The 26,883-nt window shown below is 35.5% G+C and overlaps 1 protein-coding gene across 6 annotated transcripts in view; it reads right to left on the reverse strand.

The window, feature by feature from the left end:
* ZC3H13 (zinc finger CCCH-type containing 13) overlaps positions 1-26,883 on the reverse strand; it is a 94,224-nt gene that overhangs the window by 18,573 nt on the left and 48,768 nt on the right. For 3 of the 6 annotated variants that reach the window (XM_072783059.1, XM_072783060.1, XM_072783058.1), the window contains exons 9-14: positions 19,309-19,619; positions 16,006-16,470; positions 8,544-8,735; positions 4,431-4,514; positions 3,528-4,077; positions 116-219 (exon numbers count right to left, since the gene is read on the reverse strand). In XM_072783059.1, the coding sequence (XP_072639160.1) occupies positions 116-219; positions 3,528-4,077; positions 4,431-4,514; positions 8,544-8,735; positions 16,006-16,470; positions 19,309-19,619 (1,706 nt within the window). The remainder of the gene's footprint in view (positions 1-115; positions 220-3,527; positions 4,078-4,430; positions 4,515-8,543; positions 8,736-16,005; positions 16,471-19,308; positions 19,620-26,883) is intronic. The other 3 variants (XM_072783063.1, XM_072783062.1, XM_072783061.1) reach the window with 2 other exon arrangements.

Below are 26,883 nucleotides of genomic sequence, written 5' to 3' on the forward strand. Positions count from 1 at the left end.
GCAGAGCAGGAATAATTTTAAATCTTACTTCATCATTTTCCACTAATGCCAAAGGATAGTCTCATGGTTACAAAGGAATGTGGATATAGAAACACAGAAACTAGATTCTTCTTACTTTTATCATCTCCACTGTTGTACGCGTCACTGTCAGGAGAATGTTCTCGCCGGCGCTTAGGTGACTGACGAGGGCTAGGACTCCCTTCATTTCTGTAGCGCTTCCTAAGTTGGACAAATATAATTTATAAATTTCTAGGGGATGTAAAAGTGATTTCTTTACTAGCTTTTAGTATTATTTCTTTACTATAACTAAAATGTAAAATTCTAAGAATGCAATATTGTCAGAACTATATCATACAGAAGATATTCAGTATCTTTAATAAAATTCCTCACTTTTAGAAACACAATTGTGGACTTAAAATACATGGCAACAGGTCGTTCTTCATTAAATAACCAGATTTAAGTACTACAAGATAGTAACATACAACAGATGCATTAATATATTAATGCAACATCTACTAAAACTTATTAATTTTACATTTTTATGATAAAGAAATACTGTATGTTGGGAAGCCAAATGAGAAACCTTAGTATTTGCCTTGGAGTAAAAAAGACATGAATTTAGATTAGTTATATCATAAGCCCAAGGCTGGTCATGTTGTGGGTATACTGGAAAAATTGGTTCCTTCCCTCTTTGTAGAGCTAAATCACTTGGGACACCTGAGTGGCTTAGTGGTTGAGCATCTTTCTTTGGCTCAGGGCGTGATCCTGGCTTGGGGATCAAGTCCCACATCAGGGTCCCTGCAGGGAGCCTGTTTCTCTCTCTGCCTATGTCTCTGCCTCTCTCTCTGTCTCTCATGAATAAATAATTTGTGGCAAGTTAATAAAACAATTCATGTGTTCACTATACATCTTGATCTTTAAGTTAAATAATAAACGACTAGTGATTTTTATCTCTGATATTTAAATTATTCCAGTGTTTGCCTATTTTTTCACTAAATTTTGGCCACTTTTTTTTTTTTTTAAACATTGTTTATAAATACTATGGTCAAAAGTTGCAAAAATACTGCAGCACACCTATCACCTTGACAGCTCATTTACACAGATGAGTAACCAGGTGGTATAAAGGAAATAAGTATGACAACTTACAGACCTAAGTTTGTACAACTCCCTATCCAAAGCTCTCACTAACTCTCTCTCCACTCTAAGTCTGGGCTGGCCCACTCACTTGCTATGACAAGAGGATGTGGTGAAAGAACAGTGTTAAGTTTGGAGAGTCAGCAGGACTCAACAGGCAATGCAACTTCTGCAACTGCCCTCTGGGTATGTTTCTATCGTTTGTTATATGTAAAGTTTAGACTACTGGCAGAGAAATGAGATGCCCTAACCAACAGCCAGCACCAAACGCCAGACATGGGAGTGGGCCATTTTGGGTCACCCAGACCCAGCAGAACTTCTAGACTGACTGGAAACATAAGTGATACCAAGTAAGATCAGAAGAACTGCTCTACTGAGCACCAAAAGTGCTAATCTACAGAATTATGAGCTTTGTTGATTATTTTATTTTTTAAAAGATTTTATTTATCCATTCATGAGAGAGAGAGAGGCAGAGGCACAGGCAGAGGGAGAAGCAGGCTCCAAGCAGGGAACCCGACATGGGACTCGATGCCGGGTCTCCAGGATCCCACCCTGGGCTGAAGGCGGCACTAAACCGCTGAGCCACCGGGGCTGCCCAGATTGTTGTTTTAAACTAACTTTTTCTGTGGTTTGATACAGCAAGAGATAACTGATTTACTAGAATAAAGTGAATAACTAGAATATATAAAAAAGAACTTTTAACTTCAAGGAAATACCTACAGAAACAAAATTAAGAGTAAAATAAGTAGTATGGCAATTCAGCAAATAAAATCTTCTACATAATAGGGGTTAAAAAAGTTCTGGATAAATTCAACTACTGAAATGACAATACAATTGATAAAAACATCAAGATATTAATCTCATATAGCTATTATAGACCTGTCTGGCTCCTAAGTTTCTGGGGTCCTTGCAATGTTTGGATCGTGCAGTCACACAGAACCAGAACAAACTTTTGCCACTGTAAGCAGAGATCAGAATCACGGAAACATAAAATCAAAGCACAGGACTGATAATGAAAAAGATTTCAGGATTTTAGAGAGCAGAAGGTCAGAGAAGAGAAATAATATGTATTGTGGGCCTACATGTGTTAAAGATAGTATCTGAATTTTATGTTAATGTAAGTTTTTTTTGGTTTTTTTTTTTTAAGTGGGGAAAGGGAAGCCAGTGGGTCATCCACAGAAAACCCTGGCTGCAGACTAAAGGGAAGCCAACACCTAACAGAAGAAGCCTCCAGTTCTGAGCTTTGTTCTTTGTCCATCATCTATAGTAGCAATGATGAAAGAAATCCTAAAACATGGAGCTATATTCACCAAGATTCAAATGAACTGGAGGTAGAAGCAATAGAATTGAATTTATAAATTATTTCCACAGTTGTTTTTAGCAAACTTAACCATACTGTTTATCCCAGCTGCAATTAAAAAAAAAAAAAAAAAGGCAGTTACCTGCAACGAGGTTGGTTTTAAGTCTGTAAAATCTCAAAATTGACCGGATCCAAAACCCTCATGGCTACAGTGATTGACTTAGCTCCCTTATCTCCTCCTCAACTACTGAGAGCCCCAACATACAGAGGCAGCTGTGAAGCTGATAGGCATACCCTGGGACCGTCTTAGCCACCATCTGGAGAAAACCTTTCTGAGGCTGGAACTCACACAAAAGAAAACAGTGGAGAGATAGCATTCCTGATGCTTTGTATGAAAGTCTGAATACAGTCCCATCAGAACAAATGAACACTAACCATGGACTTCCTGACGCCTGAGCAAATAAATTCTTTTTGATTAAAAAAGAGAGAGAAAGGGAAAAAAAGAAAGGAGAAATTGCTCTCAGATATTTGAAATAATGACACATCTATTGATCCCAATAACCTACTATAACTCCACTGCTTAGAGAGGACAACTCCTATCTCTCTTCTAGCCATGAAGTGACTGCAGGACTTTCTTCAGTTCTAAGACACTGAATGCTCCCATCGCTGGGAGTAGTGACTCCAGACTTTTAAGTACACAAAAGTCATGAAAGATTATTAGGAAAATACTTCTTGGTGACTGGTCAACTCCATTAACTAGTGATAAGGTGGATATGATGAGATGTAAATTTCTTGATTCTATCACTTTTAGTTGGATTCCTTACTAAGCCTATAAAAGTTAAATAAGCCAATATGACATCAAAAATGGCACAGTTAATATGAATGATTAATTATATCCATGGCTATTGAAACAGAACAGGAAAGTATTTTTCTTCTTAGATGAAACACCAAATATATATAATACAACATAGGAAAATGTAGAGAGGCGAAAGAATTAACAGTACATTATTAGGAGCACACTAAAAAGCATTAAATGAAACTTCTTGAACTCTTTACTGACATGTAACTTTAAACAACTGATTCTCATTCTTACTTTGACTTTCTCTCATCATGTCCATCCCTGGGATTGCGGTCTTCTCTGGTATCTTCCCGCTTTTCTCGGCGGTCATCTCGCCCTTTGTCTTTGTCTTCCCAATCCCTCTGTCGCTCTCGATCTTTATCCCTTTCTCTGGCTCTCTCTCGTTCCCGCTCCCGCTCCCGCTCCCGCTCCCTCTCCCGCTCTCGCTCCCGTTCTTCTCTTTCTCTCTCCCGCTCTTTTTCCCTATCTCGCTCCCTCTCTCTCTCCCTCTCTCGATCATGGTCCCGATCTCGCTCTCTCTCACGGTCCCTCTCTTTTTCTCTTTCTCTTTCTCTCTCTCGCTCTCTAGCACGCTCTCTTTCCAGTTCTCTCTCCTTTTCTCTCTCCCGATCCCGCTCACGCTCCCTCTCCCTCTCCCTGTCTCGCTCCCGTTCCCGGTCTCTTTCTCTAGCCCTTTCATCTCTTCTATCCTCCACTCTGTCTACTCTTCGTTCCTCTCTTCTTTCATCACGCTCAAGCTCGTCATTCCTCCCCTGATGTCGAATTGGTGAGCTTGGTCTTTGATCTACAATGAAAATCAAGTTTTGTCAGTGATTAATTTGACAGATAACCTATTAGTAAGACAAAATGGCAAATCTTAAATTTTATCTGTGTATAGGGTCACACTGGCAGCAAATATAAATCAGGTGCTATATTTACTTTTAAGTTAACCATCCAAATAATCACCCCTAGATGTTTATACATTTTTTTTCTTAAAGGTTAAGTTTTATTTGCCCTCTAACTAGCATGTTTTCTGCTCCCCATCAACAACCCCCCTCCCACCTCCCACTGATCCACCTTTGAGCTTTCTCTGCATGCTCCCTACCCTACCTCCAGCCCACTGCTCCAACCCCACTTTCTGCCATCTCTACCCTTCACCTCTGATCTTCTCTGTCCCCCCAGCAGGACCTGAGAACACTGGTGGCAAAGGATAGGGGCAGCAGGAGGTGTAGAACATAGGAGCTGAAGGAAAAAAAAAATTTCCCTCGTAAGTCACACCTCTAATTTCAGGCCAAAATATATACACATCAAAGTGCAGCTATATGTGAGGAAAATATAGAACAAAACATCTATCAATAATTGTCGCTGCATATTAATTTATCAATCTAGAATATTTAGGGTACTGATGCTTAGCAATCTTGAAGTAATCAAATGTAAATTGTCTCAGTGATATATATTTATGATAAATTAAAAGTTTCATTTAATTGTATAACTGATCACTCAGATGAAGAGCTGTTTTCTTAAAAATGTTAACTGATAATTTCATCACATTTTATATAAGTATTTTTTTTTTCAATACATGAATCATATAAACACAGAGAAAATGAATACATGCTGCCCAAATGCCCCATGGAGCAGGAAATTAGTCTGGGACCAAAAAAAAGTATATGAAAATGGCATTAACTCTTCCACAGAGCTAGCCAATTTTGAATGTAGTTCACTGTGGTAGGATCTAGGCTACTGTAGCATTTCTATTTTCATATTAAGTAGTAACGTTGATGGGTTAGTCATAGAGGTCATACTACAGTACGGTGAACAGGTTTTCAAGTTGAATATCTAAAATCAACTTATTAAGCGGAATAACTTTAGGGTATTTCAAGGAAAGGGTTCAATATAGTAGGCTGAATTTCCTATCTTATCACAGATGAGAAAGACAAGAACTACATGTATATTAACTCTTTAGAGGTTACAGATCAATATGAAAGTTCATAAACTTTTAAAGCTAAAATGAAACAAAACCTTGTCCAGCCCTTTTCTTCTTAAAAACACAGAAATTATGGTCCAGGGGTTGACTGGCCAAAGTCACAGAGATGGCAGATTTGTTAGGACATCAGAACTAGAAGTCAATTCTCTTAAACCCTTCTTTACTTTTGCCGAAACCAACTTAAACTTAAAATGGTCTACTAATCACTTTTGATTCCCCAAATGCTACTCTATTTATGGTATTAGACTGTTTAATTCCTGGTTTAGGGGTCATACCAATGTCACGATGATTACAAAACAACCTAATATTCAATACTGCAACGTGTAGTAATTCATATTTGAAATTTCCAGTTATATCAAGGTCAGAGAATAAGCTATTTCACTCTTTGACAAATAAAAATTCTCTTTTCCCCCAACCAAAAAGACAATGTCTCTTATTTAAGAGGAAATGGAGAGGATATAAAAACGTCACTCTAATGTGTCTAAACTATTTTGCCTATCTTTTCCCCAGAACACATTCCTCAAAAATGTATTTCTTTCATGTATTTCCTTATCTTAATGAATGGCATACCCATTCAAGAAAACTGGAAATCTCTGAATTATCCAACAATTTCACTCTTGAACTATCTCTTTGTTCAATGTTCTCTCTCCATCCCTACAGTTAGTATTATTTACAAACTCTGATCACCTCTTCTTAAATGTCTATGATGTCAACAGTCTAACTGGTTGGTGTCCTTGTCTTCAGTCCTTCCCCACACTCACTTATACTTTTTTCATGAAAACTCTATTTTTTCAAACTGCTTAAAAGCAGTTGTCTTGTAGGCAGTGAAAAGGTAACTGAATAAAAAATTTGGGCCTGATTTATTAGGCTATTTAGAACCTGACCTACATTCTCTCACCAATCCTTTTTCCCCACTTCTTTCCTTGTCTACCAGTTATGGCATACCTCTACTCCCAACACCATAATTTATTACTACTCCAAAGCCTATGTTTCTTTTAGGCCTGTGTGTCTGCACATGCTATATCCTCTCCTTGCAAAATGTATCTTCCACTGTTCCCTTTAGCAAACTCATTAGGAAGCTTTCCTGATCTCCTTGGAACTCTGCTCCTCGGTCATCTTACAGAACTTCATACAGTAGTAGTATTCATCACACTCCAATTGTCTCTGTGTATCCTAATCAGCCTGTGAAGAACTAAAGGGAATACTGAGATTCCTGAGCACAGAACAAGGTGCCTGGGTACATCTCTATCCTCAACCTCTATCAATCTTCATATTGCTCACCATACTCTGGCCACACTGATCTTCTTTCAAACTTAAGGACGTAATTAAGCTATTTCCTATCTCAGAGAATTGGCACACTCTCTTCCCTCTGCATGGAATGTTTTTTAATCTTCACAGTGCTAGCTTCTCTTACATTTATGTTTCTGCATAAATGCCAACTCCTTAAATTTTTCATACAGTCGTCTAAAGTAGGTCCCTCTCTTATCCTTTATTCTATCTGGATACCTTCTTTGTGTCCTTGATTGCACTCAATAGTCATTTCTCTTTTTGGGGGGAAGGAGAAGTATCTTCCCTCTCGTTAAATTCTATAAGCACAAGAACTACCGTACTTTGAGAACCTAGCAAAGTGCATGAGTACTCAATAAATACAGTAACCTCAAAAATATAGTTCTATTTCAATCATACAACTGATATTTATTGAAGTAATTCTAGAAAAGTAAAACAGAAAGAGGAAAGAACTTGCAGTCAGAAGATCTGAGTTTGAATTCCAGTTCTGGAACTTAGTTTCTCTGTAATAGTGGAAAAATCACTATCCTTTTCCTACCCCAAATCTCCAAAGTTATAAAATGTGAATTCTCTTATCACACCTACACTCACGGGGATATTATAAAGATAAAAAGATTTAAAAAAAAAAAAAAAAGATAAAAAGATTTTATTTATTTTATATATATTTCCTGAGTTAATATCTTTTACAGTATCTTAATATCTTTTACAATATTAAGTCAGGGAATATATATAAAACAACTATCGAAGTTCCTTGGAAACTTCATACATGTATGGCTGAGAACTAAATGTAAGATTAAAACCAAATGTTACTACTGAATTCAGGAATAAGGTGAAATAAACCTGAGCTAGGATATCCAACTAAGGGGGGAGGGGAGAGAAGAGATATTAAAAAAGCACAGTGTTACGAGGACATAGTGTTAGATTAAGGAGAGGTGAATCAAGAGCTAGGAAAGATATAATTTCAGATATCAACACACAACATATAAACTCTAGCCTCATCTGTAACTAAGGAAATCATGCACATCCTTTAACCTAAAATGCATGAGGCTTAGCCTAACAAACTCAATTCAACCAAATCTGACCTATAATCCCAAAATACATGATGTCTTAGTGACTTTGTTCTTTCTTTATTGTCCATATCAACATATACCATTGCCTTTGTGATTTAGCCCACTACGAAGCATCATTATTCAATTCCCTACTCAATCAAGTTTTGTACTATATTAATCTCAGCATTACAGCAAACTTTACTTTAATAACCAAAGTTAGTAAGACTTAAAGGGCTTAAAGGCCCTAATACATATAGACAATAAATGCTTGTTAAAGAAAGTACTTATAAACCCTTCTAAAAGGACTTCTAGTAATTTTGCTTTAAAACTGATTTAAGAGAGTAAATCTAACAGAGTAGGATCTAATACAGTAACCAAAAATGTTTAGCTTAAGACATACAAGAATACAAAATTAGCTAATGCAAGTATTGTAAATTCTCAAGAAGGAACATGCATAAAATGTTTCTTCAAACAACCCGCAGCCCTACCATCATCAATTTTTCTCTGTTCTTCTGACAGCCTGTATACAACTCTGTTTATTATCACGGCTAGTGAGTGAGTGGCCAGCATACTTTGGTGAGAAAGTATCTCCTGAATTAGAAATGCCTAGAATGGGTACCCATACATCTACATTCTTTAAAGGGTTGTATGCTACTTTGTTAAGACAAAGGACATAAAGTAGGGCACCTAGGTTCTTGCAGTACGCAAGTACTTTCTACACCCCAGTACCCATGCTGTTGCCAAACTGGTACTCTCATAGCTAGTTATTTACATACTGTCCCTTAAAATAAGTAAATAAGGAAGATTATATTAGTATATATAATAGTTTCAAATGTGTCAACAAGCGAAAGTCTTAAAAGATATATTAAAAAGTAAATTGATAATGGTTTTTTAAAAACAATTCTCCCAATCACTGTCGACCATTATTTAGTAATAAGCCATTTGACAAACCTCTCTCTCTGTTGTCACGACGATCTCTCTCTCCATGTCTTCTCTCAAAGGAAGAATCCCTTGCTTGGTCTCTGTTGTCTCTTTCAGGGTATCTGTCTCTTTCAGGATAGCTACTTCGAGTTTCCCAGCTGTCATGATAGTTGCTACTACTACTGTGACTATCAATTTGAGAACCTCTTGTGCCTCGACTTCCTAAACAAAGGATATTCACACAAATGTTTAAACGCATACACTTTATTAAACAAGTTTCATCAGTCACAATCTTTCTTCCCAAAAAACATACAGATAAAGAAGGTGTTTTGGGTTGTTTTGGTATTTTTTGTTTTTGTTTTGGTGTTTCAAAGTATGGTTAATCATCGTTGAAAAGAATATTAAACGTTGGCTCAGAATACCCAAGTTGTCTAATGATGGGTTTGGGGAAGTTAAGTCCCAGTTTTTTCTATTGATAAAAAAAAAAAGTCTTAACAGAATCATAAAGCAAAAAGACTCATTTCAGTTACTCCAAAACTCAATGAAACAAAAAATGAAAATTATCTGTTCATATCTAATTCACAGAAATATGAAAATAATGAAAAAAATGGATATATATTATTGCTTTGATTACAATTTATAGCAAAAACATTCCAGTACAGAACCAAGGTACTTTGTTGACATTAAGTGGTGCCTGGAAATTTTCATTAAAAAATGTGGGAAATGAACGTTTATGTTTATATAGTAGATTTGTAAAAGCCCAAACCTGGAAAGTACCCAAATGTCTTCTATAAAAAACAAAGTATTGATACACGTAACAACTTGGATGAACCTCAAGGAAATTATGCAAGTGAAAAAGCCAATCTCAACAGGATACATACAGCATGATTCTAACTAGGTAACATTTGCGAAATAACAATTATAAGATCCCGGACACCTATTAGTGGTTACCAGGGGTTGGAGACAAAAGAGGGGGTTTAAGTGTGGCTATAAAGAAAGGGGCAGGAGTCCTATGATACATAGTTGAGTATCTTGATTGTAGTAATGGTAATGCAAGGCTACAGAGCCCCTACTGGAAAACAGTACAGAGGTTCCTCAAAAAAAAAAAAAAAAAAAAAAAAAAAGAAAAGAAAAAGAAAAATAGAACATGATCAAGTAATCCCACTACTGTGTATATATCCAAAGGAATTGAAATCAGGATCTGGAAGAGATAGCCCATGTTCACTGCAGCATTGTTTACAATAGCTAAGAAAAGGAAGCAACCTAAATATCCTCTCACAGACAAATGGATAAAGAAAATGTGGTATATACATATAATGGAATATTATTCATCCTTTAAAAAAAAAAAGAGGAAATCCTGCCATTTGAGACAACATAGAGAAACCTGAAGGGTATTGTGCTGAATGAGAAAAGTCACATACAGAAAGACAAATATTACATGATACCACTTATATGTGGAATCTAAAATAGTCGAACTCCTAGAAACAGTAGAATGCTATCTGCCAAGGGCTGGAGGTAGAAGGAAACAGAGAGGTATTGTCAAAGGGTACAAAGTTTCAGTTGTATAACATGAATAAGTCCTAGAGGTCTACAGTACAGCACAGTGTCTACAGTTAATACTTTATCAGAAAGTAAAAAATTTGATAGGAGTGTAGATGTTATATTAAGCATTCTAATCACACACACAAAATAGAAAAGAGAGAGCAAGAAGAAACTTGCAGGAGATGGATATCTTTATGGCACAGATTGTAGTGATAGATTCATGAGCATATGCTTATCTCCAAGATCATCAAGTTGTATACATTAATTGTATACAAGCTGTATGTACAGCTTTTTATATGTCAATCATACCCTGATAAAGTGGTTTAAAAAAATGCACAGAGCTACACACACTCTATACATAATAGGCTTTGAGTCCACAAAGAATTAAAAAAGAATTCTACATACTGTTATTAACGCATTTTAATAGTTAAAACATCTTAATAATTAAAGATCCAAAGAAGAAATTTAAGACATTTTTTAAAAACTAGAAATGAGCTACATAAAAAGGCTAACAATGAGTAAGTAACAGCTTAGGTGCTGCTAAGAGATAATTACAAAAAAGAGAGAGAGATGTCTGAATGTCTGAGGATATGACCCAGGAAACAAAAGAGAGACATGAAAATTTGAAAGTTAAGAATCAGAGAAGATACAACAAGAAGATTCAACATATGTGTAACATGTCTAACCTATACTGTTCAGAGTTACATTTAAAACAAAAATATACACAAAGGAGGAAATGTTAGTAAAATATCCTTCAAGATAAAAAGCACTATTAGAGATAAAGAGGAACATTCTACAGTGATAAAAGGAATAATCTGCCCTATGTGTACCTAACAGCAAAGTTGTAAAATATCTAAAGCAAAAACTGATCAAATTACATGAAATCGACAAATTCACTATGACAGTGAAAGATTTAACTCATTTCTCTGTAATGTTAGAAAAGGCAGACTAAAAATAATTAAATATAGATTTGAAACTATGGATAACGAATTTGATCTGAGACGCCCTCTGCATCCAACAGTTAAAATTAAAAGCACACAACAGAACATTTCTGTAAATTTCTGAGCCACAGCTAACCTGACTTCAAAGTCTTCTCTGACAACAACTAAAATTAAGGGGATTTATTTTAAAAAGTTAGATTGGAAATTTATAAAGCTATTTCTACATAATTCATGAGTCAAGGAAGAAATCATATTAGAACTTACAAGGTATTTAAAATGGTCACTAATTCAATTACCACATATTTCATAACAAAGAAAAACCTGAGTAGAAAAATAGAACAAAAGAGACAAAAAAGGATGTAAACCAAAGATTAGTTGTTTGAAAAGACTCAAAACAAATCTCTGGCAAGATTGAGTAAGAAAAACAAGGGAATGCAGTTATAGATATAACAGAGATTTTAAAGAAATTTTGGAACATCTTTGTATGAAAAATTTGAAAACAAATTTCCTGGAAAAATGTAAGTTATTACACACTGCTTTAAAGAAAAAAACAAATCGGTAACTATTATAATAATCTAAATCTGGGATCCCTGGGTGGCTTAGCAGTTTGGCGCCTGCCTTTAGCCCAGGGCGTGATCCTGGAGTCCTGGGATCGAGTCCTGCTCAGGCTCCCTGCATGGAGCCTGCTTCTCCCTCTGCCTGTGTCTCTGCCTCTCTCTCTCTCATGAATAAATAAATAAAACCTTAAAAAAAAAATCTAAGTCTATCACTCTTAAGGAGAAACTCAATTGGAGTAAAAGTTCTAACCATCAGAAAAACAGAAAACGAGAATAGACAAATATTAAATTGTCAAAGAATAGATAACTAATCATATATAAATTGTTCCAGAGGAAAAAAGAAGTAACACTACCCAACATATGTTGTATGTCTAGTATAACTTTGATTCCCAAACCAAACAAGAACATAAAAAAATGAACTATGCAGTGGCATGCTAGAACCAGTTCACATTGGCTTCAAAGAGTCAATTGTGTGCATCTCTTCTCATGTTAGTAGCTCAAAATCAGCTATGGCAATAGTATTTATATCATGAAAATTGGCAAAAGTTAAAGGCCAGGACTTTTTCTGAAGAGTTTGCTGTTAAATATTTACCATCATCCCACTAATTAAATGTAATCTTAATTGAAAACTTTACTTCAAAATCAAATTTTAACCTATTCCAGAACTTTAAAAAATGGAAAAATTTATCTTAGAAATTCCAGGATAGTTCTAAATTTTATTTTATTAAAGATTTTATTTATTCATGAGAGACACAAAGAGAGAGACAGAGAGGCAGAGACACAGGCAGAGGGAGAAGCAGGCTCCATGCCAGGAGCCCGACGTGGGACTCAATCCCCGGTGTCTCCAGGATCACACCCCAGGCCAAAGGCGGCGCTAAACCGCTGAGCCACCAGGGCTGCCCAGTTCTAAATTTTAAAGAAATACATAAGTAAAAGGGGCTAAAGACCAACCATGACCTTCTCAAAATACAGAAAAAAATGGTCATGATAGAAGTTGTTCCCCAAGTTGGGAAAATAAGAGGACATCTGTAATGCAATAAAAAACATGTTAAAAATTTACAAATACCATGCTTAACAGTAAAATGCCAACAGTAACACTTTAAAATCTGAAACAGAGCAAAGAAGCCCCTTATACCGCTATATTCAACACTATATTAAAAGAGATCAGCAGATGCTCAACAATAATCAGAAGAGCCAAATCTGTTCCCAGGCATAAATGTTTAAGAGAATCTAATTATATCTCCAATGAAATTACAGCAACATAAAAATGTATGATTAATATACAAATATCAATTATCAAAACTCAAATATCAAGTATTTTCATACACCAACAGTAAGTGGTAGAAAATAAATTACTTTAAAAAGATATTCAGTGACACTTATAGGCAGTTATTCATTGAAGCACTGTTCAAAAACAAAAAAGACTAGAATACCTAAATATCTATCCATATATGATTTGCAGTAGTTTCCCCTATCTGTGGCTTCACCTTCTGTAATTTCAGTTACCCACGGTCAACTGGGGTCCAGAAGCAGATGATCCTCCTCCTGACATATCCTCAAAGGTCAATGGTAGCCTAACGTTACATTACAATGCCTACATCATTCACCTCGCTTCATCGCATCACATAGGCATTTTATCAGCTCACTTCATCACAGGAAGGGTGAGTAGAGAACAGTGAGGTAATTTGAGAAAGACCACGTTCACATAACTTCCATTGCAGTGTATTATCATTGTTTTATTACTGGGTATTGTTAATTTCTTACTAATTTATAAATTAAACTTTATCACAGGTGTGTATGTTCAGGAAAAGACCCAGTATATATAGAGTTCAGTATTATCTGAGTTTTCAGGCATCCAGCCATTATCCTGGAACACATCCTCTGCAGATAAGGAAGAACTACTATATTCACTTTATGATCATTTGTTCTAGCAAACACCAACAGCGTTTTGACAGGGATTGCAAAATGAATAATCCAATTAAAAAATGGGTAAAAGACATAAACAAACATTTCTCCAAAGACATCTAGACGGCCAACAGATACAGATACCAGTCTCCAAAGACCTCCAGATGGCTCAACATCACTCATCATCAAGGAAATATAAATCAAAACTACAAATGCTGTATTACCTTATGCCTGTCAGAATGGCTAAAATCAACAACACAAGAAACAGGTGTTGGCAAGCATGTGGAGTAAGGGGAACCCTCCTGCACTGCTGTGGTGGCAATACGAACTAGTACAGCCACTCTGGAGAACAACATAAGGTTCCTCAAAAATTTAAAAATAGGGATGCCTGGGCGGCTCCGTGGTTGAATGTCTGCTTTCGGCTCAGGGCATGGTCCCAGAGTCCCAGGATTGAGTCCCGCATTGAGCTCCCCTCGAGGAGCCTGCTTTTCCCTCTGCCTATGTCTCTGCCTTTCTAATGAATACATACATAAAATCTTAAAAAAATAATTTAAAAATAGAACCCTACAATCCAGTAATTGCACTACTGGGTATTTACCCAAAGGATACAAAAACACTAATTCAAAGGGATACATGCACCCTAGTGTTTACAATAGCACTATTTACCAAAGTCAAATTACGGAAATAGCCCAAGTGTCCACTGACTTATGAATGGGTAAAGATGATGTGGTATATGTATATATATATGTAGGTATATATATATATATATATATATATATATATATATATATATATACACACACACATACACACACACACACATACACACATACATACCACATACACACACACACACATACACACACACAGTGGAATATTACTCAGCCATAAAAGGAATGAAATCTTGCCATTTGCAATGACATGGATGGAGCTAGAAACTATTGCACTAATAAAGCAGAAGAAGTCAGAGAAAGAAACATACCTTTTCACTCATATGTGGAATTTAATAAAACAAATGAGTAAAGGTAAAAAAGAGAGGCAAAGCAAAAAACAGACTCTTAACTATAGAAAACAAACTGATGGTTACCAGAGGGGAGGTGAGTGGGGAGATGGGTTAAATAGGTGATGGGGATTAAGGAGGGCACTTGTGATAAGCAACAGGTGTTGCATGGCCATGTTGAATCACTACACTATACACTGAAACTAAGATTATACTGTATGTTAACTCACTGGAATTTAAATAAAAACTTAAAAAAAAAAACCTTTACAGTATATCATATCTTCAATAGATAATGTGCACCGAAAGGGTTACTTGTTTATCAAGCTGACTTGGAATGACCTCCAAAGTATTTTAAAAGTGAAAACAGTAAGGTATAGAGTAATGTACAATTTTAAAAATTATGTTTGTAAAACCAGAGGGAGATAACAAGAAGACATACAAATCTGCTTGTGTAGAATATTTCTTGGAAGGATACAAACAAAATTGGCAAAAGAAAAAAAAAAGTTAATGAGGTCAGGGATAAAGGCTTTTCACAATATATTCTTTCACATTTTTGAAATTTTGAACCATGTGAATGTATTATTAAAAAGAGAAAGACTTTTAAAAGTATCATAGGCAAGAGCACCAAAAATGTTGGGTACCCAAGAATAAAATACATATATAAGACGTTAATAGAAAAAAGTTAGAAATTCATAAATTTAATGCATTTGAAATAAAAAAACTAGTTTTTCCATGAAATTTTTTAAAAAACAACTCATTTTAAAAATGTATATGAAAAAGCAAAGGGCCAAGAAAAGCCAAGACAACTATGAAAGAGAATGCAAGGGGCCTTTGGCTTAGCGTGAAGCTATAATTTTGCCCAAGATAGACCAAAAGACCAAAAGAATGAATCAATGTTCAGAATTCTGCAGCAGTATTTTGGGGGAGGAGAGAAAAGAGGGGAGGGGAAAGGAGGTCAAAACTAATCCAGTCCAAGAAGTTTGGAGACAAATACATTTTGGTAGGTAGTTACTAGGTGTTGGCAAATGCTTTTTAGGGGAAGAAGAAAAATGGCTCAAGATTGTGATGTGCAAGTATCTGGGGTGGTCTGAAGCAAGCACATGTATACTGAGGAATTCAGTCATTTCTGATACCAGCAACTTTGAAAGCCCACATTTTAGTCTCACTTTAATAATCATTTTATCATATATAGACCTGTTTCATAGAAATTATTTCTTTTGGACTCTACATTTTTGTCTGATAGTAATTTTCTTAGTGTTCCACACTAATCAACAGGGTAGGCATGACTAGATATAATTTAACCAGGGGATCTTAATCAGGACCCATTTATCTTTTGCTACTTGAGCAAATTCCTAATTCCTAGGAATTTAACAATTTCTATTTGGAGCTTAGAGGAAAAGTCAAAATTCAATTAATTGAAAATTACTTTGACAAAATGATGATAATGAATGTAAAAAAGAATATATTTAGAAAAGAAACCTTAAAAGATTTAATAATTTCTATATAAACATACAAGATACAGTTCACTGACAAGTCAAAAACCTTACCCTTTTCAGGTAATTCTGGACCTCTCCCCCTACTTCTGCCCATCCGGTCATTCCTAATTTCACTTCGAGACTCATTTCTGGCATCATTCCTTATTTCAGTACGAGAACTTTCTTCTCTTAAATGGTTTCTGCCATAACTTCGGGATTCTTCTTGATAGGTATCCTCCTTTCGATGAGTATCTCGACTTTCACGGTCCCTATAATCGTGGGTATCACGAGCGGACCGAGAATCTCTGGGATCACGGCTCTCTTTGTTATCTCTGCTATAATCTCTCATCTCCCTGGAGTCCCGAATGTCTCTAGAATCCCTTAGTTCCCGTCGGTCTCTAGCATCTCTGGCATCTCTCCGATCCCGACCATCTCGAGGTTCTCTGTCATCTCTGTGGTCTCTAGAAGAGCTCTGATCTTGCTCATATTCTCTTTCTTCTCTTGCATCCTTTTCTCTATCCCTTTTGCTTCTGGTCTCTGTAAAGCAAGTTCAGAAATCAACTAGAATTCCTTTTACAAAACTTTGAAAAACTAGACAATACATACAGAGAGCTTAAAATTTTTTAAAAAAGGTAATTCATATTCTTTGCAGAAAATAAAAACATGGGCAAATAAGAAAATTAAAACCATACATAAGCTGCAATTCCAAAGGTAATTTTATTAATACCAGGATAACCGTGTTCTTGATAAACTTAGAAGAGGATCTTCCTGTGTGCCCACTTACCCATACTTACAGATCTTAAATAAATTGATCTCATATCAGTGATGGCTTATTTTTAGAAACTACTTGTAGATCCAGAGGTACACAGCGACTTTAGCGATCTCTACCAAGTATTAGCCCAGACTAAACCATCCATGACCACTTCAAATGTACTTGAAGCACTTTAGAGTGGCCTACAGTTAGTAACCTGGCTGGTAAAGAGATACTGTTCTTTACCCTCTCTTTTCTTGGACTATTTAGTGGAATTACTCCTTTCTCTTAAGTTTTCTCTCCTTAAAGCATGTTCTATCACTTCAAAGAAAAATAAGAAAGAACTCTAGTTTTTGAAAAGCTAAAAGCGAACTCACTGATTATATAATTCAACCTTGTCACTGTCTAAATGAAGAAGAGGCCCAGAACCTAAGTGGCTTAGGCAACACCTTACCAAATGGGAATTTGCAAAGGATAGAAACTATTCTTTAGATATGCCTAGAATAGGCATAAATTGATTACAGCATAAATCTGATATGAAATCAAAGGATTAACAAGAGAATCTCAGAAAACAAACACACTGCCTTGTTTTTAAACCAGATTCCTTCATGTGTTGCTCTGAAACTCTGGAACTGCCTCAAGATCTGAGGCTACCTTAGCAATTAAGTAACCTTATGCCTGTTGTAAATTTACTTTCTTTTCTCTTTGTCTCAGGTGGCTGGGTCTACAGACTTTCTCAGGTCTCAGACTTTCCCAAACACCTAGTATCCATAAGACCCCCTATATTTTCACAGTAATAACTCATCTCTCCTGACAATTACAATGTCCATATACTTATATCCACAAATGCCATTTAAGAACAGAAGCACCAGGCAAAAATTTGATAAGTTTCCACTGCTTTTTGTGCATATCTATAACTTCCAGTCCTTCTCCAATGCCAACTGTGCCGAAAAATATGTTCACTCAGTACCAGATCCTTTTCGTGATTTTCCCATCTGTCTTTACAAATACATCTAGTTACTATATTTTGTTCTTTACCTACCTCCCCACTCCTCCACTAAAATTATTCTTATTTCAGATGATGACATCTAAATAAAGGAACAAACATCTGCTACATCTCTTATATAGAAGATTAAAGAAACATCTTCTTTACAAAGAAACACATATAGTTTATTATTAAATGGATTCTTCTTGTAATATAGACCACTCTTAGCACACTAAAATTCTTTTAAGACTACTGTATACTATTTCCCTTCATTATTATTTCAAAACATAGATATTAAACACACTAAAGAGTTTTCACTCAACAAGTAGTCATGAAATGTACACTATATTTCCAGTCAACTATAGTTAAATATCTTATTAAAATTAATAGGTGCTAAGGGAATTTTCCTATCTTACCAATGTTCCATAAATACTGCTGTGCTGTTCTGGTTGCAAAATCATGTACACAAGACATAATTCTACACAATAGATGCTCTCTCTGGTCCCTACCTGGGCATTCACAATTTTCTTGAATAAAAGAACTTGATTAATTATTGCTTGCGCTGTTGATAGGAAGAGAACAACTAAATTCAAAATGTTTCACAGGAGACTTCTATACTATACTCACAGAGAGGTTTATTCTAAAATGCATATTAAACAGAAATGTTGCAAGTAGGCAAGTATTTCTTGAGTACTCATTATGTTTAAACATCAACTCAGGAGAAGTTAGGGGAAAAAAATAAGGACAAGAAGCTTGGATAATGAGTACAGAAAGAGATGAGAATTATTAGACTATATTATCAGATAATAATAGTATCTCAGCTTGAACAGGGAGTAGCAAATCCAAAATTAACTTAATTCTCAGGGATCTTGAAAGGAAAACTGCTTTGCTTACTTCTTTTTTGAGTTACACCTAGAAAACTGATCACTTGGTTTACACCAACCTTCTCAATGTTCCCTTGGCCCTTACCTCTTTATCAAAACATGTCTGATGCTTTCAAACTCTACCCCCTGGTTTGCTGCCTTTCTTTCCTTCACTTCTTTGTTTTTTTTTTAAAGAATCAACTAAGCAATTAGAAGGATGTTTTAAGAATCAGATAGCCAAAAATTTCTAGAACTTGAGAGTACTCAATTAAAATAGCTTCACTGAAGAAAGCATTACCTCGGTATATACAAAAATGCCCACTTACATGCATTTAATAGCTTATGTTCCTGTGTCATTAAAAGCACTTCCTATTGCCCTCAAGAACTCTTCTCGGTTATAGAAAATTTAATACAACATAGTTCTCTTCTTTCTCTTATTATAACAATAAATCTGAACGTGCAGTTTTTTAATAAAGAAAATACTTGGGACTCCTGGGTGGCTCAGCGGTTGGGCATCTGCCTCTGGCTCAGGGCGTGATCCCGGAGTACTGGGATTGAGTCCTACACTGGGCTCCCTGCATGGAGCCTGCTTCTCCCTCTGCCTGTGTCTCTGCCTCTCTCCGTCTCGATCTGTGTCTCTCATGAATAAATAAAATTAAACAAACAAATAAACAAACAAAAAAAACCCAAACCAAAAAAACAAAACAAAACAAAAAAGAAAATACTTAAAGAACTCTAAAAAAAAAAAAAAAAAAATTCAAGATAAAGAACAGTACCTTCCCTTCTTTCATGACGTCGATCATGAGACTGTGAAGTTCGTTCATGGTCATGTCTTCCCTTCTCTCGCATTGGAGAGCGATGTCTTGGGGGACTTTGCTTTCTCTGAGGAGAAGACAGAGAATGTGAAGGATAAGGAGAAGCAGAGCGTCGTAAAGGTGGAGTTATTGTCCTCTGAAAAGATGGTGAAGGAGTTCTTTTCCGACGAGGAGAAGGAGAATGTCTTTGAATAGATGATCCTGATTGTGAGGAAGATGAGTGATGTCTAGAAGATATAGGAGAATGATGCTGTCCTACTGGGGAAGTAGACCTGTAAAGAAAAGCAACAATAAAAAAAACCCTGAATTTTAAAGCTAAAAGTGTGAGTCATAATTCCAGGATAAAGTTCAATTCACAATGCTATATAGTAATTTTTAAAATATCATTGATTTTAAGTCAGCCTGAGGCAACAGTTCTAGATGAGATATATATGGCCTTACTCCCAAGCTCTGGCTCCAAGAAGCACTCTTCCTGAGCACAGGTAGAGAATATAACCCTCACTTAAAGTATGGAATTCACTCTTATCAGAGATAATCTCTTACAGTGTGAAATAGGTACTTGGAGGCAGGAAACAAGAGGCTAAAGAGAAAACATACTCATAAGATCTAGATAGAAAGTGGCTGTGAGAATGCCTGTAATTCAAAGCTGTGGGAAAGGGAAAAGTCCTCATCAGCTAAGCCAAACCTCAAGTCTGCACTGTCTAGGTTGACATTTACGAGGGGGAAAGAATGACACAGTTAAGGAAAGGACATACAGGCTATACTGTCTTTATTTTAAATAACCGGCCTTTACCCTTAGCCAGCACAGATTAAATTCACAAGTCTAGGTTTAACGATGGCTTCTTCTATGCCCTCCAAATTACCTTTTCTAACCGTACAAAGTACATCTGAATCACTCCTACAATCTGTTAAATCCTGGGCCCTGGTTTATACTGAATATGCAAAATGTGTGTGTGATGGAAAGCTGGAACACACACACATCTGTGCAATAACTAAAAACAAACAGGACTAAGGTTTAAAAAATTACATTCCAGACACCACATATCTGGATTTAGTACCATTCCTCAATCATTCTGAGGACTAGATGTTTGTTCAAAAACATTCTGTAGTCCTAGTCAAAGTATTTTATTTTTTCTAGTCAAAGTATTTTAAAATTACCTTCAGTACCTATGACAAATGTTTTTTAATTTCCACAATGGTGGCAAAATCATTATTAATCCTAAACCAGAGTCTGTCATCCTTGGCAGTACTGACATTTTGTATTCAGCAATTCTTTGTAGTGGAGGCTATCCTGTACATCATGGGATGTTTAACAGTATCCTTGGCTTCTATCCACCATAAGCTAGTACATCCTCCCTCTCACTCCCATTCATAACAATAAAAAATTACTCCAGACATTTCCAAAGGTCCCTAGAGAGGCAAAATCATCCTTGTTGAGAACTGCTGCCCTGAACTATGTTGTTTATAAATGATGCCTTAGTAGACCTTTTATCAATAAAAGCTTCAAATGCATAAAATATATGTTACTGATTCAGGAAAGTGATGCAATATATAATAGAGAATTTTGCAGAACAAAGATATTAGCAAATAAAAAACACCTTTTGGATAATAGTTGACTAAAAAAAGTCAGCTAACTAGATCACTACATTCACCTAAACTAGGTATCAGCAATTCCACTAAACCTTCATGCTTTTCATAAAAATTATTTCCTTTTCATAAAAAAAAACCATAAGCCACTATAATTTAACTGACTGAACAGAAATGTATTTACTTAGAGGTATGAGTAGAAATGTTCAAGAATCTTACTCAAATTGGAAAACCAGCTATGATCAATGATGATTCAAATGCATTTAACTGAACAGAAAAATACTGCAAGATTGAGAATTAGAATGATTATTGTTTGGTGTGTTTTTTCCCAATTTCAATTTTGTCAGGTTCTGGTCAATTTGGAAATATCTAAATTGATAAAAGAAGAGATGTGGCTCTCCATTGAATTGACATTTTGGTTAGTTTTATTTATCGTGCATACCAAAAATTGTTTCAAGGATGTCTACAATACCCTTTGGTGATTAGTTCACAAAACGTAAAATAGTTCATGATACTATCTTTAAAAGACACAATACAGTCCAATCACATTTCTAATCAAGTTTGGTGTTGATAGCATGGAGTAAAAAACTTCAGTTCAAGCTTAGGATAATCAACCTATCAAGTTAAGGTCAGAGGACGAATGCACTGTCAAGTTATGGTTTCAGCATTTTTCTTCTTACCCATCTTTAAAAAAAAAAGTTAAGAGAACTGTTGGTTTAATTTAAAAGCATCTGTTATGGACTATGTCCTCCCAAATTTATACAACCCCTCAACGTGATAGTATTTAAAGGTGGGGGCATTTGGGAGTAAATGGTCTAGATGAGGTCCTGCGCATAGGGCTCCCATTATGAGATTAGTATTCTTATAAATAAAGGAAGAGACCAGAGCTCACTCTCTCGCCTCCATGTGCAGACATGGTGAGAAGACAACCGTCTATGAACCAGGAAGGGACCAGGAACTGAATCTGCTGGAACCTTGACTTTGGACTTTCTAGCCTCTATAGCTATGATAAATGAATGTTTGTTGTTTAAGCCACTTAGCCTATGGTATTTTATAAAAGTAGCCCAAGTTGGCTAAAACAGCATCTTTATATTTTCCTATTATTATTATTCTTTTAAAAGTCTGATAACTAAAAAGAAAAGTAAAAAGAGAGAATCTGTTACCAAAACAGGATGTGTCAAATTATGGATGTCAACATAATTGGGCCTGGGTCTATGTTCATTCTGCATTCAGAAAAGGTAGAAAATAAAACTCTCTTGAAACCTGACCAAAATCATTGATATGTTGTTTTTTACACTATTGCAGAGGTATATTAAAATACACTTCCAGTTAGAATAGCAGTAATTTTAGATCAACTATTCTTAGGCTTTAGAGTTGGCTGGTTTCTTCTTTGAGGGGAAAAAAGAGGTGACATTTGACACTCAAAGAAAAGAGTTTATTGCATAATGAGAAGCTCAATACGTTAAAAAGAAATCTGTATAATCAGCAAGAGCACTGTGGTTTATAGCATAGGGAAAACACCAATCATTAGCCTGACTTGATTCTAATCTAAAGTTTTTTAATGCTGCTACAATTAGGACAAAACGTGGGATGAGAATATTCAGGGTATATTTCATATTTCATTTGAGGAAAACATGGGACAGTTAAGAAGGTTATAAAGAAAAACTTCTCTCATTCAAAATACAATAATTTCACCTACAAACCAGTATGTTTACCATAGATTTTCTTAAAATTATAATACCATTTTTTTCTTTCAGTAGTCTCTCTTTCTCAAATACAAAAATATGTCTTCATAGTGTAACTAACATTTATAACATTTAAAATCATCATGTAAAGAATACTAAAAAAAAAAAACCCAAAACAACAACAAATGAATGGACTATGGACACTATCATAATCAACTATTCCCAGTGGTAAAATACAACATAACATGATACAGATTTTACAGAAATATTTAGGCTTTGTTATTTTACATAATAAACATATCTTTATATAAAATAGTCAATTTATTGAGCAAATATTAAATGGGCGTCTTCTATGCTCTTAGCATTATATTTTTGGCATTGAGAATACAGAAGTAAAGAAGACAGGCAAACCATTAACATAGTAACAATAATAATAATACCAATAACACAGCAGCAGGTAACACACATACTGCTACTATGTGCAAGACACTGTTTTAAGTACTCTACATGTATTAACTCATTTCATCTTTATGACAACAACCCTAAGATAACTGAGACAGAGGACTGAAAACCAGTCTGTCTTAACTATATGGTCTAGAAGAAGACCACCAACAAGAAAGCAAAGTAATTTCAGGTAGTTAATGCAACGAAGTCTGTAAAAACGGTAATGAAAATAGAAACTGATAGGTCCAAAAAATAAAGCTTAGGGGGACAATGTTAAGATGCTTAGAAGGAAGGGCCTTTATGGAGATGAAATTTGAGCCAGAAATTGATAATGTGGGGAAAGAACTTTGCCTTGCAGAGGGTTCAGCAACCACTAAGGAGGCAGTAGGAATCAAAATATACGAGAAGATCAGAAAGCAAAGATAACTACAATTTGTAAGTGAAGAGTTACATGAGGGAAGATCAGAGAGTAGGCGGGGGCCAGATGATATGAAGTCATGTAGGTGACAGTAAAGTCTGGATTTTTTTTTTCCTCCAGATTTTATTATAAGCATGAAGAAAATCATTGGTGAGTTTTAGGGGGAGGGATGTGTCATTCAAAATTTAGCATGATCTCAAAGGATAAAAATCATTATGATCATCTCAACAGATGCAGAAAAAGCATTGACAAAATTCGACACCCATTTATGATAAAAATTCTCAACAAAGCGGCTTTAGAAGAACGTACCTCAACATAATAAAAGCCACACATGACAAACCCACAATAATTGGATCATCATTGGATATGATGAAAAACAGAGCTTTTCCTCTAAGATCAGGAACAAGACAAGGATGTCCGCTCTAATCACTATTATTCCACATATTACTGGAAGTCCTAGCTGCAGCAATCAGACAAGAAAAAGAAATTAAAAGCATCCAAATTGGTAAGGAAGAAATTAAACTGTCACTATTTGTAGATGAAATGACACTATATATAGAAAATCCTAAAGACTCTGCCAAAAAACTATCAGAAGTAATACGTGGAGATCCAGTAAAGTTGCAACATATAAAATTACTACCCAGAAATTGATTGCATTTCTATACACTAATAATGAGATAAAAAAATTAAGAAAACAATTCCATTTAAAACTGCACCAAAAAACAGTAAGATAGCTAGAAATAGACTAGAAAAACCAAAGCTGGAGTGTCACAATTCCAGATTTGAAGATATATTACAAAGTTATAGTGATTAAAACAGTGTGGTCCTGGAACAAAAATAGACACATGATCAACAGAACAAAATAAACTGCCCAGAAATAAACCCACAATTATACGGTCAATCTATGACAAAGGAGGCAAGAATATACACTGGGGGAAAGATAGCCTCTTCAATAAATGGTGCTGGGAAAAACTGTACAGCCACATGCAAAAGAATGGAACCTGACCACTCTTCTACCACACAAAAATAAACACAAAATAGATTAAAGACCTGGAACCAAAAAACTAGAAAAAAAACATAGGCAATAATTTTTCTGACATCGGCCTTAACAACATTTTCTTAGATATGTCTCCCCAGGCAAGGGAAACAAAAGCAAAAATAAACTATTGGGACTACACCAAGATAAAATACTTTTTGCACAGCTAAGGAAATCATCAACAAAACAAAAAGGCAACCTATTGAACAGGAGAACATACTTGCAAATGACGTATCTGGTAAAGGGTTGTTACCCAAATATACAAAGAGCTTATACAACTCAACAGCTAAAAACAAAAAAAACAAGAAACCCCAAAACAACAACAACAAAAACAAAACAAGTAATCCAACTGAAAATGGGTAGAGGGCTTAAAGAGGTATTTTTCCAAAGAAGGCATCAACAGATAAACCAAAAGATGCTCAGCATCACTAATCATCAGATAAATGCCAATCCAAACCACAGTCACAACTGTCAGAATGACCAGAATAAAAAAACAAGAAATAACAAGTATTAGTGTGGCTGTGAACAAAAAGGAACCCTCATGCACTGTTGGTGGGAATGTAAGTTGGTAGAGTCACTGTGGAAAGCACTATGAAGGTTCTCCCAAAAAATTAAAAATAGAAATATCATATGATGCAGTAATTCCACTACTGGGCATTTACCTAAAGAAAACAAAAACATTAATTTGAAAAGATATGAACCCCTATGTTTATTACAAAATTATTTACAATAGTCAAGATATGGAAGCAGCCTATGTGTCCATCAGTACATAAATAGATAAAGAAGATGTGGTATACATATGCAACGGAATAGTATTCAATCATTAAAAAAAAAGAACGAGATGTTACCACTGGCAACAACATGGAAGGACCTAGAAGGTATCATGCTAAGCAAAATAAGTCAGACTGAAAAAAGATGAATACCACTTAATTTTACTTATATATGGAATCTAAAAAAAGAAAGCAAATGAATAAACAAACCAAAAGCAGTAACAAACCCATAAATATAGAGAACAAACCAATGGTTGTCAGAGGGGAGAGGGGTAGGGAAGATGGCCAAAATGGGTGAAGGGGAGTGGGAGATACAGGCTTCCAGTTAAGGAATCAATAATTATAGGGATAAAAGGTACAGCATAGGGAATATAATCAATGGTATTGTAACAGCGTCATATGGTGACAGTTGGTAGCTACACTTGTGAGCATAGCATAATGTATACAGAAGTTGAATCACTATGTTGAATCACTGTTACACCTAAAATTAAACTAACATTATGTCAAGTATACAATAAAAAAAAATCTTACCTGTCTAAATAACTATTTAAGATGGAGGAAGAAAATGCTTTTGTGTGATGATTGCTTTTTAAACCTAGAGTTTGCTGTCCCTTTGAAGCAAGTAATAAATACTCTCTGGAAGGGGAAACATTTCTAAGTGAACAAACTATCAAAACAGGAGAATACTTTTGTTTGTAGGAATCTTCTGAAAGATGTCTCCTCATAAATATAATGGTACTTATAAAACAGATCTGACTCAAGCAAACAAATCAATTCGACATCATAAGAGTAAATCTAACCCAAATACAATTCTAACAATTTTGTTTTTGCATTTATATAGAAATGAAGTAATTTCAAAAACCTTAAGAATGAGGACTGTTAAGATAACCCTCAAATCAACACATCCTTAAATGTTATTCAAATCTAGATTTACCATAAATAGAATTTTTCAGAATCTTGTTCAAGAGCCTTACACAGATTTTCTCAATCACATGACTTAGCTAAAAACTGTACCTACCATTGTTATTGAAATTCGGAAGAGACAAGTACCTGGTATCCGTGGCACATATGAGGAAGATTGTTTTTGAACTTTAGGAATATAAGAGTCAGTATTCCAAATGAAATGAAATCCAGAAACAACACACACTAGCATAACATGAATTAAGACAACTGGCTCCTATCCCCTACCTGGTGGAGCAAGTTAAAGTTATTACTTTCTCCTGGGATGGGATGAGGTTGTGAGGTGATGAAAGAGGGACCACACCAAGAAACAGCAAAAATCTAGTCTTAGGAAGGAGGGAGGTGAAGAACAGTTCTCAAGGCTCTGGACTGATCTCCTAGACATAACATCTCCTTAGCAAGGCCAACAAAGTAGGTAACTAAATTAAGGCAGATTCTTAAAATCCTTGCCACTGTTCTAAAAGTTCTCACCCGTCACACATGATCTAACTGTTAGTCAAAAAATTACCACCAGATGGCACCAAACCACAGCCAGGTTGGGATGGATTTTGCTAGTGCAAGTTTGGGTGTCTTTCATTAATCTCACTACATAGAATGCAGCCCCACACTTTTACTGGATGGAATTTCTGGCCTCCA

This window comes from Canis lupus, chromosome 17 (genome assembly GCF_048164855.1).
Source record: "Canis lupus baileyi chromosome 17, mCanLup2.hap1, whole genome shotgun sequence".
Taxonomy (NCBI): domain Eukaryota; kingdom Metazoa; phylum Chordata; class Mammalia; order Carnivora; family Canidae; genus Canis; species Canis lupus.